The 19,678-nt window shown below is 36.6% G+C and overlaps 1 protein-coding gene across 1 annotated transcript; it reads right to left on the bottom strand.

The window, feature by feature from the left end:
• Nucleotides 1-8,495: 8,495 nt before the first annotated feature.
• pfdn4 (prefoldin subunit 4) lies at nucleotides 8,496-13,256 on the bottom strand. The gene is made up of 4 exons (XM_026920971.3): nucleotides 13,185-13,256; nucleotides 11,083-11,190; nucleotides 10,844-10,984; nucleotides 8,496-8,862 (listed from the first exon to the last, which is right to left on the bottom strand). Exons 1-4 carry the CDS (start codon nucleotides 13,209-13,211, stop codon nucleotides 8,731-8,733), a joined length of 408 nt encoding a protein of 135 aa, XP_026776772.1. The 5' UTR covers nucleotides 13,212-13,256; the 3' UTR covers nucleotides 8,496-8,730.
• Between the last annotated feature and the right edge of the window lie 6,422 nt (nucleotides 13,257-19,678).

The raw sequence follows: 19,678 nt of genomic DNA, 5'->3' as shown, positions 1-19,678 counted from the left end.
AGCACAGTAATATACAGTAAACCTGCAATTCTCTTTGCAGACTTTACTATTGTCAGAGCTGCTGTAATAGAAAATTCATCAACACCTTCCGAGCGATCAGATTTGAGAATTCAGCAGCAGTGTGGTATAAAGCCTTTTTGAAAACTGACTATCAGTGTTGCCAACTTAGTTACTTTGTCAATAGACTTTATTTTTTAAAAAAAGAAAAGACCCTAGCCTCAAATCTAGAGACTTTTTGACTGTCCTGCACTAATACAGATCTTCAGCTCACATCAGCTGCTGGTCATACAAGTTACGAGAGCAGGTTTGCTCTTCTCAAAGCCTTTTGTTGTTCTTCGCTTTAAACTGTCTTATATTTACGAGGAAAAATGTGCGTTATTCCATCTGTAACCGTTTCCTTTGTATCTATTTCCCAACTACTTACTACAACTGCTTGCTTTGTCTTTGTTCATGATAAAAATTATGGTATTTTTGAAATAATTTTTCGTGACATGACCATAGATGACTTCTTTCTATTAAAAAAAATTATTTATGTAAGGAATAACACATAACAGGCCTTTTAGCTACTTTCCCCTGAAAAAGATTTCGCAACACTGCTACCCTTAAAATAAAGTGTTATCCTGTAGACAACAGAATCACAACCTGTGGAACAATGCGCTGGCAGTCATGTGATTTCCAAAAGCGCATTATAATTTAGTTTGTTTATTAGGCATTGAGATTATCACTGACACAATAGGGCCACAGGTGAGAAGTACGTATGGCAGATGCACGGTGAGAGGGTTGTGTATGAGTGTGAGAGAGGAGAGAAACATGCAGGCAGTTCTGTGCAAGCATTTTCCCAAAGGGATCCGGAGAACACAGAACGCTAAGCTTGCCATCTGTTCATTGAGAAAGCTAGTGCTAAAGCTCCATAGTGAAGGCACAAACAGTCTAAAGTGCTGTTGAACAACTTAATAAAAGAGTGACCACTTTCAGGCTTCTAGTTTGTGTGAACGCAGATTGAACTCTGTAGCTACCACTGGGTGATGGAGGGACTGAGATTTGAGTGTGTTGTCAAGCTGCTGGACCGAGCACAGAAAGCTGGAGGAACAGAGCCACCTCGTGGAGAGATTACTACCTTACAGGTGTTGTCTAAAATCCATCTGAAATACTGCATCAAGAAATCTCTTTGGAGTGTGAATAGACTAGCACAAGCTACATGCTCAGTGTTCACCATATGCACTGGATACCATGGATGCTATTTATTCTTTCATTCATCTTCAGTAATCGCTTTATCCTGATCAAGGTTATGGTGGATCTGGAGCCTATCATGGGAACACTTGAGGTGTGTAAGGTGGGAATACTCCCTGGATGAGACACCAGTCCATCACAGAGTACCATACACGTTCACACCTAGGGGCAATTTATTATGGCCAATCCACCTACTGGTGTGTTTTTGGGAGGTGGGATGAAAAAGGAGAACCTAGAGGAAACACAACACCTAGGGGCAATTTATTATGGCCAATCCACCTACTGGTGTGTTTTTGGGAGGTGGGATGAAAAAGGAGAACCTAGAGGAAACACAACACCTAGGGGCAATTTATTATGGCCAATCCACCTACTGGTGTGTTTTTGGGAGGTTGGATGAAAAAGGAGAACCTAGAGGAAACACAACACCTAGGGGCAATTTATTATGGCCAATCCACCTACTGGCATGTTTTTGGAAGGTGGGATGAAAAAGGAGAACCTGGAGGAAACACAACAGACACTAGGAGAATATAGGAGAATAGGAGAAACTCAACACAGACAGTAACCAGAGCTCAGGATTAAATCTTGTGAGGCTGTGTGAGGTTGTGAGGCTGCAGTGCTGCCCGACGTGCATGTTATGAGATGTCATATTCCATTTGACATTTGTCTTTGGTTACAACTACGAACACATGAATGAATGGTAGTAGACCAGCATAATGGAAGTTTGTAGTATTGTAGATATTAGAATGCTGAATCTTCCTATGGAAAATAAGAGTGCACATGATGTGTATTAAAGTGAATCTTACAGACTGTCACAGTGTGTCCATGAGCCTCACGTCCTTATCGCCTCAGTAAATGTTTAATAAATATGAGAAAAGCATAAGAAACCTATTGATACTTACATGCATAACTATGTCTAATAAGCTAGACATATTCTTACCTCAGTGAGTGTGTAATTATACAATGCTAAACTGTTCTGAGATTACGGTTTCACTGAGGCCAGAGAGAAAAGAGAAAGAATGAGAGAGAGAGAGAGAGAGAGAGAGAGCATTTGGCTGCACTGCAGAACTGAACACATGAAGGCCTTGCGGGAAATAAGGGCAGTTATTTCCCTGTGCTATTTGAAGCTAGACTTTAACAAGCTGCACTTATAAAGGCTGAGCAAGCGAAGGCGGGCCTGCTCTTAAGCTGGCGCTGGCTAGCAGGATGCCCACGGGGCGCAGGAACTTGTTAATTGAGATCTCGATCCTCCTGAGGTTAGCCACCGGAACGTCAAACTCCATTTATTTATCTGATATTTCATTAGCTCAAGCAGGCCACACTCGCAGGCATGGTTTAATTAGGCCTGTGCCTGTTGCCATGTTCCCCTTCTAGCCAGGAGTACACAGGATGTGTTTAGAAAATGAATTTTTTCAGCTCTTGTTTATGTTCCTGCACTCAGCAAAGGGTTTTTTTTTTTCAGATTAATACATTGTGGTTATGGATATTGTATACTGTATTTTTTAGATTCTGCTGCTACCCCAATAACTGCAATGTTCAAATATGGTATATGCTTATCTGCTGAATATTATGTCATAGTATGTTATGTTTACATTCACAGCATTTTTTTATTATGATATTGTTAAATCTTTTTGTACTACCTGTTACATCTGAATCTTATCTGCGCTAGAACTGTGTACTGGACGGCACTGCTGCATCTCACTGTGCCTATCGTCTTGTTTGAGTAATTATTGTACTATCTTATGCTGTTTGCACACATTTGCACACGTGCACTTTACGTAGTTGTGTGTAGGACTTTTTAGTTCTGTGTAGTCTCATGTAGTTCTGTGAGGTTTTATGTAGCACCATGGTCCTGGAGGAACGATATTTCGTTTCACTGTGTACTGTACCAGCTGTATATGGTTGAAATGACAATAAAGCCACGTGACTTGACTTGAATCACAGGAGAAAATATCTAGTTGTGCAAATAAGCAATCCTGAAGTGCAGACTTTTGTACATGTAGTGCTATTTTCTTAGAAAGTATTTTAACCCATATACATATAGTTAACACTCAAAGCACAGTGGTGAAAATGTTGCAGAATACAATCACAGGCTTTAATGTGGCAGAAAACATGAGAAAACTGTTCAGCGCCTGTGGAAATGCACACCACTTTTTTTTTTTTTGTCAGAGAATAATACTGTTACTGTTTTATTCTGTAATGAATTTATGCCAGTTCTAAGGCTGCAATATATTTCCGGATGTTGGTTATACTCGCCACTTTTAACTCAGAGTTCAGGGTCCTCAGGCTGTCCTCAGGCAACGTGTGTTTGAATGCAGGAATAACCTGCTGCCTCACACTAAACCGAACAAAACAAAACCTTTTTTTCCTCTTTCAATCAGAACATTCAGAATTCATTTACTCAGTGTTTTAGAGAACTTCAGGGAAGACATCTTTACAGAATTACACAATAATCATATCTATTATAAGTTTTTCTATACTTTGTCATGGCAGCTAATTATAGCAGCAGCAGCAGTTATAAATCTATATATGTAAGTCAACTATATATGTAGATATATAAGAAATAAAACATGACAGGGCATGATGTTATAGGAAAATAATCAACAACAGGGTGGTGTGATGTGGTATTTTCCAATAACATGTTCTGAAGTGTTTTATTCCTCTTACACCACAGCAACTTTATACAGAGTGTCTCAAAAGTCTCTCTATATATATATATATATATATGAGAAATTAACAATTTTTAGCAAAATGTAACTTTATTTACAAAACACTCTATACATGATTGTCTTTTTTTTTTTCTGTAAATACACACAGAGTCGTCTCTCCCAACTTTGGCTCCCAGTTTGGCAACAGTGTCGTGTGTGTGATGTGCTTGCCATGTTTCCTGTTAAAGTCCATCGGAACCTTGCGACAGCTTCCTGATTCAGCCATGAGAGTAATTTCAATACTTTCTTCTTCTGTCAAAGGCTTTCTTAAAGGCTATCTGAAAAAATATATATATAATATGAACTGGGTATGAAAAAAATAATCCCTTTTTAAATGGTAAACAATTATTATTATTATTATTATTATTATTATTATTATTGTTAAATGATGTGATTTTCTTTGTTAAATAACATTTCCAATCCATTTATTATTAGCCTTAAATTATGTGGAGCATCTGCCATACAAGTCCCTGTGAATGAGTTGTTACTATAGAAACAATAATGTATTAGAAACCTGTGATTTAAATTACAGCTGTCACAAAGGGTACCATTAATGCTTACATATAGAAATATGATTTCTATAATCACACAGAAATATTATTAATATTCACAGGAGTGGCACATGCTTTGAAATATGCTACAGGATCAGAACAAACTATATTTCTACATTGATTTGAGAGATTATTTAAGGCTAAGACTGATTCTCTTAAATAATGCTTGGAAAAAAAAAAATCAAAACTAAATAATTTTAATATTTACAGTGTTTCATTCAAACTTGTCCTTGAAAATGTGAACTGATAAAAGTTTTACCACAAGGAGTTTTTTTTTTATATAGTTTTTCAGCTGCATAGTTTAGTCTACAATATAGTGAATTACTGAACACAAATGTGTTCATTTGTTTTCTGAACCCACAAACACTCAGACTTAATTAACCATGATATATTGCCTAATTAGATCAAGTTAATTAATTATAAGGTTGCTCCACCATGTGCCTGAGACCACAATGATTTCAACAGCCATTAGTTCAATCAATTAGCCACAGGCTCAAGAGACTCAATGTCTCCTTTTTCATTAAGAGGAATACACTATATTTTGATTGGACACAGTATAATGTGCCGTGTCAGTGCTGGATATATGCAAGAAATAAAACACTTGGAGGCATGCTGATATTGAAAACTGTAGTGTGATGCACCCCGATGTGAAACGTGCTCACTGTTACCACCCCGAAGTCGATTATTTACTGGAACAGTTTTACTTCTGACTGTTACAATGCGCTAACACTGGAGACTCCTTCCAAAAATGCTAAATAATGCCTCCTCACAGAAAACGACACCATATCAACAATTACACACAGTTTAATCTGTTACGTGGAGCATTCACTATGTAAGTTGTTACTATAGAAACGATAACGTTTTCAAAGGAGCACATTAACATGAACATGTCGTATAAAGATTACTGTAAACACTGTAGTTATGGCTTATCAAGTACCTAGCTAATAGCCTGCTATATGCTAATTAGCACAATGGCACCACACAGACAAACATACACACACTTACTAGACACATTATTAGGAACGCCTGCTCATTCATGTAATTATCCAGTGAATCAAGTACGTACCGGATCTCAGTGTCTTTGATCGTGGCATGATTGTTGGTGCTACACAGGCTGGTTTGAGTATTTGAGTATCTCCTGGGATTTTCACGCACAACGGTCTCTAGAGTTTAAACAGAATAGTGCATAAAACAACAACAAAAAAAACACCAAGTAAACATCAGTTTTGCGTGCAGAAACACTTTGTTGATGAGAGACTCGAGCGAGCTGACAGGAAGGCTATAGTGACTCTAATAACTACTCTTTACAACCACGGTGACCTGACAAGCATCTCAGAATGCACAACACATCGAACCTTGAGGTACATGGGCTACAACAGTAAAAGACCACCTTGGGTTCCAGTCCCGTCTTCCAAGAATGGGAATCTGAGACTACAGTGGACACAGACTCACGAAACTGGACAGTGAAAGATTAGAAAAATGTCACCTGGTCTGATGAAACTCAATTTCTGCTACAACATCCAGATGGTAGGGTCAGAATTTGCCATCACCAGCATGAATCCATGGACCTGACCTGCTTTGTATCAACAGTTTAGGCTGCTGCTGGTGGTGGTGTAATGGTGTGTGGAATGTTTTCTTGGCACACATTTGGGCCCCTTAATACCAGTTAAGCATTGTTTGAATACCACACATCAATATCACCAATCTGAATACTGTTGCTGAACATGTGTATCCCTTTATGGCCATAATTTACCCATCTTACAATGGCTACTTCTAGCATGATAATGCACCATGTCACAAAGCAAAAGTTGTCTCAAACAGGTTCCATGAGAATGACAATGAGTTCAGTGTAATTCACTGGCCTCCACAGTCACCAGATCTGAATCCAATAGAGCACCTTTGGGATGTGGTAGAATGGGAGATTTACAGCATGAAAATATGTGCAGCTGACAAATATATGAAAATATGACCTCTAACTAAATAATACCTTAGCTACCTTTTACTTTGTTTAATTCTATTACACAATTATTTGAATGCTACAAATGTGTATCAACTTGCAGCTATTTCACAGTGTTAAAACTGGCATATACTATGGGTTCAGAAAGTATTCAGACACCTTCACTTTTTGCACATTTCTTTGTTATAGATTTAATTAAAATCAATTTTTCTATTAAAATCAATTTATTTCGCCATTAATCTACACACAACATGCTTTTAGAAATTTTTGCAAATATATTAAAAATCAAAAACTGAAATATTGAAATAGTTCATTTAGCCAAGTATTCAGACCCTTGGCTAAGGCACACCAAATTAAGCTCAGGTGCATCCTGTTTACTTTGATTATTTTGTGATGTCTCTAGAACTTGACTGGTGTTCACCTGTGGAAAATTGATTTGCCTGGACATGATTTAGAAAGGCACATACCTGTGTGTACAAGGTCCCACAATTCACAGTGTACGAAGTCCAAGGATCTCTCTGTAGACCTCTCTGATTAAATTGTGTCGAGACTTAGATCTGGGCAAAGGTGTAAAACAATTTCTAATGCTCTGAATGTTCCCAGGAGCACAGTGGGCTCCATCTTTGTGAAATGGAAGAAGTTTGGAACCAGCTAGAGCTCTGTAACTTAGTAACAGGGGTACGAGGGCCTTGTTAAGTCAGGAGCTCTCTCTAAGGGAGAGGAGAGATGGCAGGACCTGCACAAATATTCCCTCAATCAAGCCTTTACGGTAGACTGGCTGGATGTATAAGCCACTCCTGAGTACAAGGCTTATGGAAATCACTTGAGAGCAAAAAACAAAGTCTTTGGGCTGAATTCAAAGTGCTATATCTGGCAAAACCAGGTACTGCTTAGCAACTGGCTATTACCATCCCTATGGTGAAGCATGGTGGTGGTGGCATCATGCTATAGGGGTACATCTCAAAGGCAGGGATGGGGAGTCTGGTCAGAATTGAGGGAAGGAAAAATGCAGCCAAATACAGGGAGGTCCTTGAAGAAAACCTTCTCCAGATATTACACAACCTCAGACTGGAGTGTTGTTTCACCTTTGAGCACAATTACGACCCAAACCATACAGCCAAGACAACACTGGAGTGGCTCTGAGACAAGTCTCTGCATGTCCTTGAGTGGTCCAACCAAACCCCAGACTTGAACCCCACAGAACATCAGTGTTGATAACTGAAGATAGCAGTTCACAATTTAATTTGATTGCACTTGAGAGATTCTGCCAGGAAGAATGAGAAACTGCCCAAATCCAGGTGTGGAAAGTTTGTAGAGACTTACCCTAGAAGACTCGTAGCTGTAATTGCTGCCAAAGGTGCTTCTACAAAAGTACTGAATGAGGAGGAGTCTAAATATTTTCCAACACACTGTAGGCTACAGCATTTGCAATGAATACGATCATCTAAACTATTCCATGAGGAAATCTTAGCATGAATTACAGCTTAGCATGCAATCTAGGGTTAAGTCATTTCTTAAAACAACCAATATTCTAGTTAATGTAATACACATGAAATCTAGCATTGATATTACACAAGAGTTAATTATAGGTCATTTCCCACATAGCCATAATAAGAGTCTTACACTTTCATAGTCTGTTTATGAGCAGTACGACTTAGTTATTCTGGTCACGTTACGTCAGATGTTTTTTGGCTTGTTCTTTGGGAATAGTGTTATTGCAATGCTGCTGTTTGAATCTCATGGGTTCACAAGATCTCAAACACTACATTAATCATCCTCTTTGTATTATTCATGGACGTTTTTTCAGACATTGTCTTCACAGGAAACTTTTTACCTCTTCTGTAAATGCCTAGTGCTTAATTAATGCATGGATTTAATCTAGCTTCACAGAGATTCATAAACTTTCTAAAAACCTTTAAATAGGGTGGCATTTATAGCTGTAAGATAAATTTGAAAGCCTGTGGGAACACACAACCAAACACGTGGAAAACCAAGTCTGGGCATGTCAACTCACAAACTGAGCACTAGAAAATAATGGAACACTCAAGTGAATTCATCGGTTCATACTTTTTATTTTAACAGCAGTAACTGTTTTGTACTATGAGTGCTCATGACCAACCTCTCCTGTAAAAATTCCACCTCCTATGCTTTAAGTACAGAAACATAACCACCCATACAAGACTGAAGCAATGATTAGTGCCGTAAAATCATCAAACAGATCTGGTTGTAAGCTCCATATAGGAAACTGGTGTTGTCAGTTTGTGAAATAGTCCAAATACCGAAGCATTCAGCTTTCATCAGCTTCCAGATTAATGTTGTTCCCAAACTTGGCGTACAACTGGACCTTGAGATCTCCGAGCACTTCCTGTATTGATGTCACTCGACTTTCCAGAGATTTGATCTCCTCCTTCAGAGCTTCCTGTAGACATGGGAAGATCAAGAGCATTAAAATGTTGGCCTAGATGGCAAAGTCTACTTTATTTAGCTCATGTGTAGTGGCCTGGGAAAACCTGTCAATGTATCAGTGTGGCTGAATCCTGGAAAAATGACGTCAAATTGACGTCAACTATAAGAAACCAAAAATATATTTTTACCAAAACAACGTTTTTATTTACTTTTAAAGCACAAACCTAAGAGCTTACCAAATTTTACATATACATATATATATATATATATATATATATATATATATATATATATATATATATATATATATATATATATATATATATATATATTTGTACATCTAATGCTATAACTTTACTTCTAGTTGCATGCAAAAGAGAAACATATTTCAGGTCAGGAAAGCATAAAGTTTTCAGAACAAAATATATAGAAAATGTCAAAATCTGATACTTTGACATGTGAAAGGTTTTCCCAGGCTGCCACATATGTAAATAAATAACTTCTAGACTGTGTGAGTACACTGACATTACTGCATTCAAGCTTCAGTTCTTGAAAACAGCAAATACTGCAGCTCTGTGTGTGAAATAAAGAGTATCTTAGAACCAGCTGCCTTTCTTTCCCCTGTTGTCAAAAACCATGTGCATTTCTGGCTGCTAAACACCTTCATTACTGTGAGCGAGTCCTGACTGCTGATCTATGAAGCCTAATAAACCACAGTATTGATGTATTCAGGTGTTTCCCTTATAGCAGCTGCATGTCAAATAACACATTTATATTTATAGTTAATTAATAATTCGAATGCTTTATCATTTCTATAGAAACCAAATCACTCACAGGGACCTTTATGGCATATTATTGTTGATTGGTGAAAGTTTTTGTACGAATCCACTTATTTATGGAAGGAGTCTCCAGTATCAGCACAGTAGGTTTTCAACCATGAGAGTGAGAATGGATTTTGTGCTTACCAGTTTCTCAGCAATACAGAGAAAAGTCTTTAGGAGTTCAGAACCCACAGCTGCAACTGATCTAAGAAACACATCGATTGTCTTTCCTAAAATCTCTAACTTCTTTTCTAACTTGCTTTTCTAACTTCTAAACTCTAAACAGCTTAAACTTCCCATCACTGACTGATCTCTAAAACTATACATTCATGAAGCCTAATATTCACTAGTCCGTAATAGTGTTGTGTAGATGAGTGTGTGTGTCTGAGTGTGTCAAATAGATTAGCGTAGTGATGTGTTTTGACAGCACGGGAATGAAATAAGCCCCGCTTTCTAGTACAAGTCACCTTACTCCACTCCAGTCTAAGGCAAATTTCTTCATAAAATACACGTCTGGGGGAGAAAAAAAAAAAGCCCAAAATGGCAAAATATTAAGCTTTTAATGGTCTTAACAACAAATCATCGGTCAAGAAATTAGCAAGAATTAAACAAATATTGTCGATCAATCCTGGTTCCATTTATGAGCTTGTTATCAGGCCCTTGATGGGTTGCATCAGGTGTGGCAGATAACCAAATAATGACTAATCTTTTATGAAGAAGAAAAAAAAAAAATCCCCTACGATATTTTTGGAAAATTTTGCACACCCAGACATGTGTTAGTTTGAATTTTACATCAAACATTTTAATCATTATCATGATTTTACCTTTGCGTATAAGAAGACCGTATAAGGGAATTTTCCTGTTTCTATCTTTTCATCAAACAGCCCACTGCAGCAAGTAAAAGTAAAAGTAAACGAGTAAATGGAGGCACAGGAGCTTCAGGAGTGCAGTTGTTTAATTCTTGCTCATTTTCTGACCAATGATTTGTTGTTAAGAGCATTAAAAGCTTAATATTATGCCATGTTGGGCTTGGCCCATTGTTTTTGCCCAGAAGTGTAGGCCGTAATGGAATATCACTTTTGATTAAAATCACATGATCGATATAAATGATAAAAACAGTTTTTGCTGCTCATGACATTTGCGAGAGCTGCGCTTTAAAGGGTACTTGCTGACCTTAGCGGCCTCTAGCATCTCCTGCGTCTCCTCCTGCGTGTGACTGATGAAAACATCTCCGATATGATATGGGATCAGGAGATCATCGTCCTCCAGCATCATAAGGTCATCGCTTGCATCCTCTAAATTCTGTAATGATTTCTGAGAAGGGAAAAAAAACATCCAGGTAAATATGATAATTATCAGTGTGGAGCATCAGAATATTAATATTTCAGTCAATAGCAAAATCATAGGCTTACTTTTTTGGCTTCTATTTCATCTTTCAGCTCGGTCATCCGATTTGTGCTCCTAGCAAACTTGTTAATCTTCTGCTGGTCTTCAAAAGTAACATTGACATCTTCGACCGCCTGAGAAGGAGACAGGTGCTTAATAACTACCGTCTAAAAACAGGACGTCTGTTCATTTGTAAAGAAAGCGTTAAAGAAAAAATATACACCCTCAATGACTTGGATAATCAATACATGACTAAATCCTAAGTTACTTTAAACTTCCTTATTCCACAAGTCTATTTTTTTTTTACTTTAACAGTTTCCTACATTACCCACAATGCCGTTCGACTACCTGCGGCACCAGTGGGAATTCACGTCTAGCTAAAGAGACCTTAAATCTTTTAATGTATACTCTGGTTAAACAGATCAGCTTCCAAAGCTAATGCCGCGGTCAACAGCACTGCACTCATCGTCTCATAGATCACTAACCAGCTACGCCCAGTTTCTGACGGAAGTCAGCGTACACGCACCTTCCATTTAATACGAACACCTGTACACCTGCTCACTTAGCCACTTATCCAATCAGCACAATGCATAAAATCATGCAGATACAGGTCAAGAGCTTCAGGTAATGTTCACATCAAACATCAGAATGAAGAAAAAAAAAGTGTGATCTCTGTGACTTTGATCATGGCAAGGTTGTTGTTGCCAGATGGGCTGGACTGAGTATTCCAGAAACTGCTGATCTCCTGGGATTTTCACACACAACAGTCTCTAGAGTTTGCATAGAATGATGCAAGAAACAAACAAACAAAAAAAACATTGAGTGAGCGACAGTCCTGTGGATGGAAACGCCTTGTTGATAAGCGAGATCAGAAGAGAATGACCAGACTGGATTGACCTGACCGGAAGTCTACAGTAAAACAAATCAACACTCTTTACAACCGTGGTGAGCAGAAAAGCATCTCAGAATGCACAAAACATTTAACCTTGAGCTACAACATTTAACCTTGGGCTACAACAGCAGAAGACCACATCAGGTTCCACTCCTGTCAGCCAAGAACAGGAATCTGAGGCTATCATGGGCACAGACTCACCCAAACGGGACAGTTGAAGATTAGGAGGGGAAGAAAAAGAAAAAAAAAAAATCATTACATGGATCTTTTTCCAGTCTTCCACAGTCCATTTTGGGTGCATAAGGTGCCAGTACTCGTAGTTTTGGTTGGATAGCTAGATAAATAGGGTGCCAATAACTGCAGAGTTGATTTTACACACACACACACACACACACACACTACGTTCATTATATATATAAATAAATAAACACACGCAAATGTGCAGTTACACTGTACATGCACTCGTACCTACTTCTATGCTGAATTTCTCTTTATTATGACATTAGATCGTAATAAATCGTCGTTGGAAAATGTTGAGTGAGAAACGAAGCTCTTCCTCATTTTTTTTTATTTTTATTTATTTAGTTATTTTTTTTTAGGAGCTAACCGTAACCTGACTGTTATGTTTAATCATTATCACTGAAAAACTTCATCCCATCAGCCACCACTGTAACTGCCCCAGGGATAAGTGTCCTCCTGTGTCGTCATGGCAGCACACAATCACTAACACAAGTCACGCAAAGATAATGAAAATACAGCATCAACTAACACATTACCACCAGAATCACTAAATAACACAACCATTTCAATACAGACATTCTGAAAGGGTTGGAGAATGGACTTTCCCTTTAATAGATTTGATTATAATTAGCCGCATGCAGAAACAAGCTTCATATGTACAAACTGGATAAGATTCATTTTATATCACTCTCAGATTCAGGGCACAGAGTTATAAATCGAAGTGCACTTGTTAGTGTATAGTGTATAAAATGGCTTAGAAATGCAGTATAGTGTGGCTAAATAGGGAGGTGTTAATGCTGGACCTGGTCCTAATGGGCATGGCTCGCTAGCTAACGGTCTAGCAACAGAATTAGCAACAGAATTAGCAACAGAATTAAACTTCTACACAATCACACATACAAACTACCATTTATATAAAACCAAAAACGCTAAGTAAACCTAATCAAAAATCCGAAAGATATTTATAAAACTAACACAAAGCTCAAACAGACTTACAACAGATTTCTTGACGGTGGCGGCCATCTAAACGGAAGTGGAAGTCCTTATGGCGTTCTTCCAACCCGTATTTCTAACAAATCCCGCCTCCCTCGCTAGGATTGGCTTAATAGTTCATACTCACAATCTGATTGGACAATTCACTTAATCAATCCTAGAGCAGAAACCGGAATTGATCGAAATGCGGGTGGGGAAAATAATGGCATTGTCAGTAAACGGTGAGTGACGCAGAAAGTGGCGATGATTAAGTCCAACATTTAATTTCTGTCAGCCTGCTTCGATTTTTAGTACCAAATTGTTACGAATTATCAAACAGAATTTGAATAAGTTGTGTGCTTTCTGGGCAAATGTATTTATAACAGTTAACAAACACACTAATGTTCCTGTGCTATACATTTGGGGTGAAATAAGAACGTTGGAGAAATACTGACATCTATTGGACAAAACAGTGAATAAAATAAAAACAAATAAAGAAACAAAAAGTGGTCAAAAATAAAATAGTGAAATGGTCAAATAGTATAATAATAATAATAATAATAATAATAATAATAATAATAATAATAATAATAATAATACCAGTGACAGAAAGATATATATATATATATATATATATATATATATATATATATATATATATATATATATATATATATATATATATATGTGTGTGTGTGTGTGTGTGTGTGTGTGTGTGTGTGTGTAAATTAAAATATATATAAGCAAGTAAAATGTTTTTATAAATTTAAGTACATGTAAATGTAATGCTTAAGTATTGTATACCCAGAGCTGCATTTCCCTATAAAAGTCCCTTATTTTGGACACATTTAAAGGCTGCATTAAATTATTAGTTCTGTTCACTAGTCAGGGGGTTTATGAATCTCAGTGCATTTCTATGTGAACAAACCTTCCAATACCCTTGTCCAGTGCATTGCATAAGTATTCACCCCCCTTGAACCTGTTCCTGGAAGGCCCCAGTGTTTGTTAGAGATCACACCCTAACAGACAGCATCATGAAAGCCTTGGAGATATCAAAACAAGTCCAGGAGGAAGTTCATGTATCAAATGTATCAGTTATGATATGTTTGCTTATTATTAAAATACTAAACATTAAGCAGCTTTAAATTTGCCCCAAACCTTTAGCACCATTAAATTTCCATTAAAGATGGAAATAATATGGTACAACATTCATATATATTATATGAATTTATATCATATTCTGCCTCGAGGAGGCTGTCCACCAAAAGTCAGTGCCTGGGTAAGGATGGTGTTAGTCAGAGAAGTAAGCATGAAGCCAAGGGTAATGCTCAACCTGATGCTACCACCATCATGCTTCATAGTGGGAATGCAGTTTTCAGGGAGATACGCAGCAAATGTAATGCTCGGTTCCAAGGCCAGAAAAAAACAGTGAATAAAATATTCACTGTATTTTGTCTCATCAGACCAGAGAACCTTTTCCAGATGAGAACCTGTTCCACATAAGTCCTGTGAACATCTTCTCCAATATACTGTGGGGTTCTCTCCAGCTCCTTCAGAGTTACCCTTGGCCTCTTGGTTGCTTCACATATGTTGTTTAGAAAAATGTTCAGAAAACGAATCACTAAACTGATATTACATATATTATTTGATATACATACATATAATACATACATATAATTTAGTAAACAGAGCCAATTTCTGGCTTAAAAGCTAAACAACATTTATTTTCATTATAGATGATCTGCAGACTGTGCAACAGTTTCTTCCTCCATGCCATCAGACTCTTCAATACTCAGAAACTGGACTGAACACACACATACATATATATACACCCACAACTGAGCATCCTCCATCCTCTTTGCAAGTTTTTGCACATGTTTATGCTGCTACAATACTTATTATACTGTACATAGGCTGCTACTCTTATGTTTACACTGTTTCAGCTACTTGTATTGTGCTCTTGTACTCTTTGCACTATTGTCACTAGGTTCACTTTTAAACAGAACTGTGTATTGGTCGGCGCTGCACTGGGACTTACTGTGCCAATTGTCTGTCCCAGTAGTCATTGTACTGTCTTGTGCTGTCTGCACGTTTGCACTTGTGCACTTTATGTATAAATTTATGTAGTCCCTTGTTGTTCTGTGTTGTTCTGTGTTTGTTTTATGTAGCACCTGGGTCCTGGAGAAATGTTGTTTCGTTTCAATATGTACTTGTATATGGTTGAAATGACAATAAACTCCACTTGACTTGACTTGATTTGACTTGACTCTTTTGGTTGAATCTTCTTCCTCGGTGTCCCTTTAGTAAACATCCTCTTTGTAAACTGCAAGCTTGCTGCACCCTAAGGCAAATATTAGCACAATGCTCGCAGCCTGTTTTATGATGATTTTATTATTGATTTAGATTTATGCATACCAGGTCAGACTTAGCTAATATATACAGCAATACATATTACGGCTGTGCAGGGACATCATCATTTTTATTTATTTATTTTGCAAAAATGTATTTTTTTGTTAAATACTCAGCCGCATAAGGCTATTGGTTTATTTGAATGTATGGATATCAAAAATGTGGATTTTTGGACTGGTGAATCTACACACACTGGAATTCCTAGAGGGCCTTTAAGGACTTCAATGCCTCGCATGTCTGAAGAATTCCTTTCATGATGGCAGAGGGCAACCAGAAAGGAATTTCTCTTCCGCCTCCACTGTGTACATTCACAATGTGACATTTACACTGTAACTCCAGCCTCCATTTATTACCACATTATTAACTCTGAGCAACAGCTGATCAGTCTGAGGCACTTTACGCCTTTGTTCACATTATACTGTGGATGGGGTTATAAACTTTAGGCATGTAGACTTCTTTGTTCAGGGGGCACATTATTTTTTAAATAAAGATTAGTTTGAGTGAAAGGAAATGTTCTTTCTTGTTTTCTTACTTTCAGACATCCATTAATTAAATTCAAGCATCTACACTATAGGAATGCATGAGAATGGACTAAATTCCTGGACTGGATGTGAGCAGCAGAATAATTGCATGACTGAATTTAAAGAATAGTCTGTGTATTGTTGATTCAGAGCCCAGATGAAAAAAAAAAAAACTTTAGAGACACTGTAAATTCTCAAACATTTTTAGCAAGGGACTCTGTTACTGTAAAATAAATTCCACAGACCCCATCGCACATATTTATTCCATAAATATTATTTAAATGTGTACAATAATTTAATGTCTATTTATTACAGCCATAGAGCTTTTTATTTTTGAATGCTCCAACGAGAAAGTACAACAGATCCAAGTAGATGTTGTTTACAGTCCAGCTTGTTTTTGATTTATTGAGATTTGTATTAAACCAATTCAATTCCAGCGGTCAGTCAAACTGGTTAATAAGTTTAAGAATTCACAAATGAATATAACATGTAACTTTGAGAATGGCGTGTTGTGATTTCCACTAATGACTTCACATACAAGAAGCCATATATATATATATATAAAAGTTTCTACATTTAAAAAATACTATAAAGAGCAGTAAACAGTAATAAATGAAACAATGTCAATATTTGGTGTGATGACACTTTGCTTAAAAAAAAATAGTAGTCTCAGGTACAGTGTGTGCAGTTTTATAAGGAAATGAGCTGTAAGTTTTACTGAGCATCTTGCAGAAGCAGCCACAGTTCCTCTGGAGACTTTGACGGTCGCACTTGCTTCTTATTTTTCATTATGTTTTTTGTCTGAAAAGTGGTCTCTTATGTAATATGCTGCTTTCTGGAATTTTCTTTGTGCTGGAAATTTAATGTTTGGAAATCTAAAATGTTTTTGTACTGCCTCGATAACATAGAAGTAATAAAATAAAAATCTATAATAAAGTTTGTACTAAAAAAAGGGTGCCTAAGACTTTTGCACAGTACTGTATATATAGTTCTGAAAGCTCTCCTGAACTGAAATGTTTCTCTTTTGCATGTATCTCAAGTGAAAAGGGAGAAAATCACATTTAAAGATTTCATTCTAATTTCACTTTAAATACATATTAGGAAAAAAATATTGTTCGATTTCGATGCTAGAGGGTTCTTTGGTTTGGCTCTCTAGGAGAACCCGTGAAGTTTCCCACATACAAAACTGTTTTTCTATTCAGAAAGTCTTCCAAATAGGACATGTCCAGGATGTAAGAGAGTCTTCCACATAGCACATGTCCAAGAACTTATCCAAACCCAGAGAAACTCTTTTTAAGAGCGTATATTGTGTTCTAGATGGATTCTGGGTCAGACATGTGTTTTTTCCTTCATAAGGTTGGCATGAAAAACAAAGTCTCTCAAGAAACCGTTACATATAGAGTGTCCTAGCCACTGACTGGAGTGTTTCAAAAGCTAAACATGATTTTGATGATATCTTGTGCTCAGATAATGAACTATAGTCAATGCTCGCATTTCAAAGCACAAAGGTTTGAGTACAATTATGCTGTTTGATTGAGTCACACATTAGTGATGGTCACACTCTCAGAAGCTGGATTACTGTTCATAGGTTCAGGAGAAACTACTGCCTAAGTGCGCAAACATTAGATGCAGAGCATGCACCGTTTTATTAAAAATGTTTAACCATATACAATACGGGAGGCAAATTGTACCAAATTATGAAATAATTTAAGCAAAAAAGCTCATTTTGGTATGTCTGAAATGCAGAAAGGAAATAATCAACAAAAATATTTCTTTGTTTCAACATGAAAACGGCTGATTCAGGATTTTTTTTCTGCAACACTGACAAAATGTGGGATTCTAAATTAAGAACAAGAAAGCCGTTGTCACATGTGGATCAAGAAAAAGTGTGTATTCTTAGCACAGGCTTTCAAATTTTTTTGCCATTGCTGACATAAAGATGGGGAATAGGCAGTCTTTTACAATAACAAATCAAACAATAGGATAAAAATGCATTTCTCAAAACTTACAGCATCTTATTCCACTGAAAGACCCGCCTACCTCGACATTTATAACTTAATGCACTCATGGAAAAAATATTACTGACACTGATACATTTGTAATGGGGGAAGCATTCTTACATTCTCACATTCTCCATCATTACTGACAGCCTAGCTAGCGACTGTGGATATCTGAATGTGGCTTAAACTTAAAGAAACCCTCTCTAATATCAAACGTAAAAACATAAATTGTATCACCAGTGGATCTCGATTATGATTTCACATTTGTGCTATGTTTGTTTTGGAGTCGTTATCTTTTGCTCGGGAAATATGTTTGCACAAGGAAATGCATATTAGAAAATAAATGGTTAGATTTCGACGCTAGAGGGTTCTTTGGTTTGGCTCTCTAGGGGAACCCATAAAGGTTCCCACATGTAAATGTTTTCCTTTTCAGAGAGTCTTCCAACTAGCACACGTCCAGGAAGTGAAGAATCTATCCAAACCCTGAGTAACACTTTTTAATAAGAGTGTATAGTGTGTTCCAGATGGATTCTGGGTAATTTATGTGGGGGCTTTTTTGTACGTTATAAGGCTAGAGTGAGACACAACTTCTCCCAAGAAACCGGAACGCCGCCAACTTCAAAATGTAAAGATGATAAACCTCAAGCAAAATTGACTCTTATGCTCACATAATAAACTATAATCATTGCTTGTAAGCTTTAGATTTCAAGACACACATGTTGGAGTACAATTAGATTATTATTTTTTTAATTTTACATATATATTTTACATTTTTACCCATAACATATATAGATATTTAGACACATATACTGCATTGTTTTTTCCACATGTGAGTTTTTCACATTTTTTTTTTTTTTACAAATGATTCATTTGTTTGCACTTGTCATTTTTTATATGATTCATTCATATTCACATGATTCTTTAAGCATGAGTTATTTATATTCATATGTGATTCTTTATACAAGATTCATTTATATGTGATTCTTTACACATAAATTATTTCTTTTCACCTGTGATTCTGTGCAAATGATTTGTTTATTTTCATGCAATTCTTTACATAAGTAATTTATTTTTACATATGATTCTTTACACATGATTCGTTTATTTTCGCGTGTGATTCTTTACATGAGTCATTTATTTTTCATGTGATTCTTTACACATGATTCGTTTATTTTCACATGTGATTCTTTACATGAGTCATTTATTTTTACATGTGATTCTTTACACATGATTCGTTTATATTCACATGTGATTCTTTACACGAGTCATTTATTTTTACATATGATTCTTTACACATGATTCCTTTATATTCACATGTGATTCTTTACACGAGTCATTTATTTTTACACGTGATTCTTTACACATGATTCGTTTATTTTCACATGTGATTCTTTACATGAGTCATTTATTTTTACATGTGATTCTTTACACATGATTCCTTTATATTCACATGTGATTCTTTACATGGGTCATTTATTTTTACATGTGATTCTTTACACATGATTCGTTTATTTTCACATGTGATTCTTTACATGAGTCATTTATTTTTACATGTGATTCTTTACACATGATTCGTTTATATTCACAT

The sequence above is a fragment of the Pangasianodon hypophthalmus genome, chromosome 16 (assembly GCF_027358585.1).
Source record: "Pangasianodon hypophthalmus isolate fPanHyp1 chromosome 16, fPanHyp1.pri, whole genome shotgun sequence".
Classification (NCBI taxonomy): domain Eukaryota; kingdom Metazoa; phylum Chordata; class Actinopteri; order Siluriformes; family Pangasiidae; genus Pangasianodon; species Pangasianodon hypophthalmus.
The sequence above is the reverse complement of the archived record's forward strand: the minus strand, read 5'-3'. Positions and strand labels throughout refer to the sequence as shown.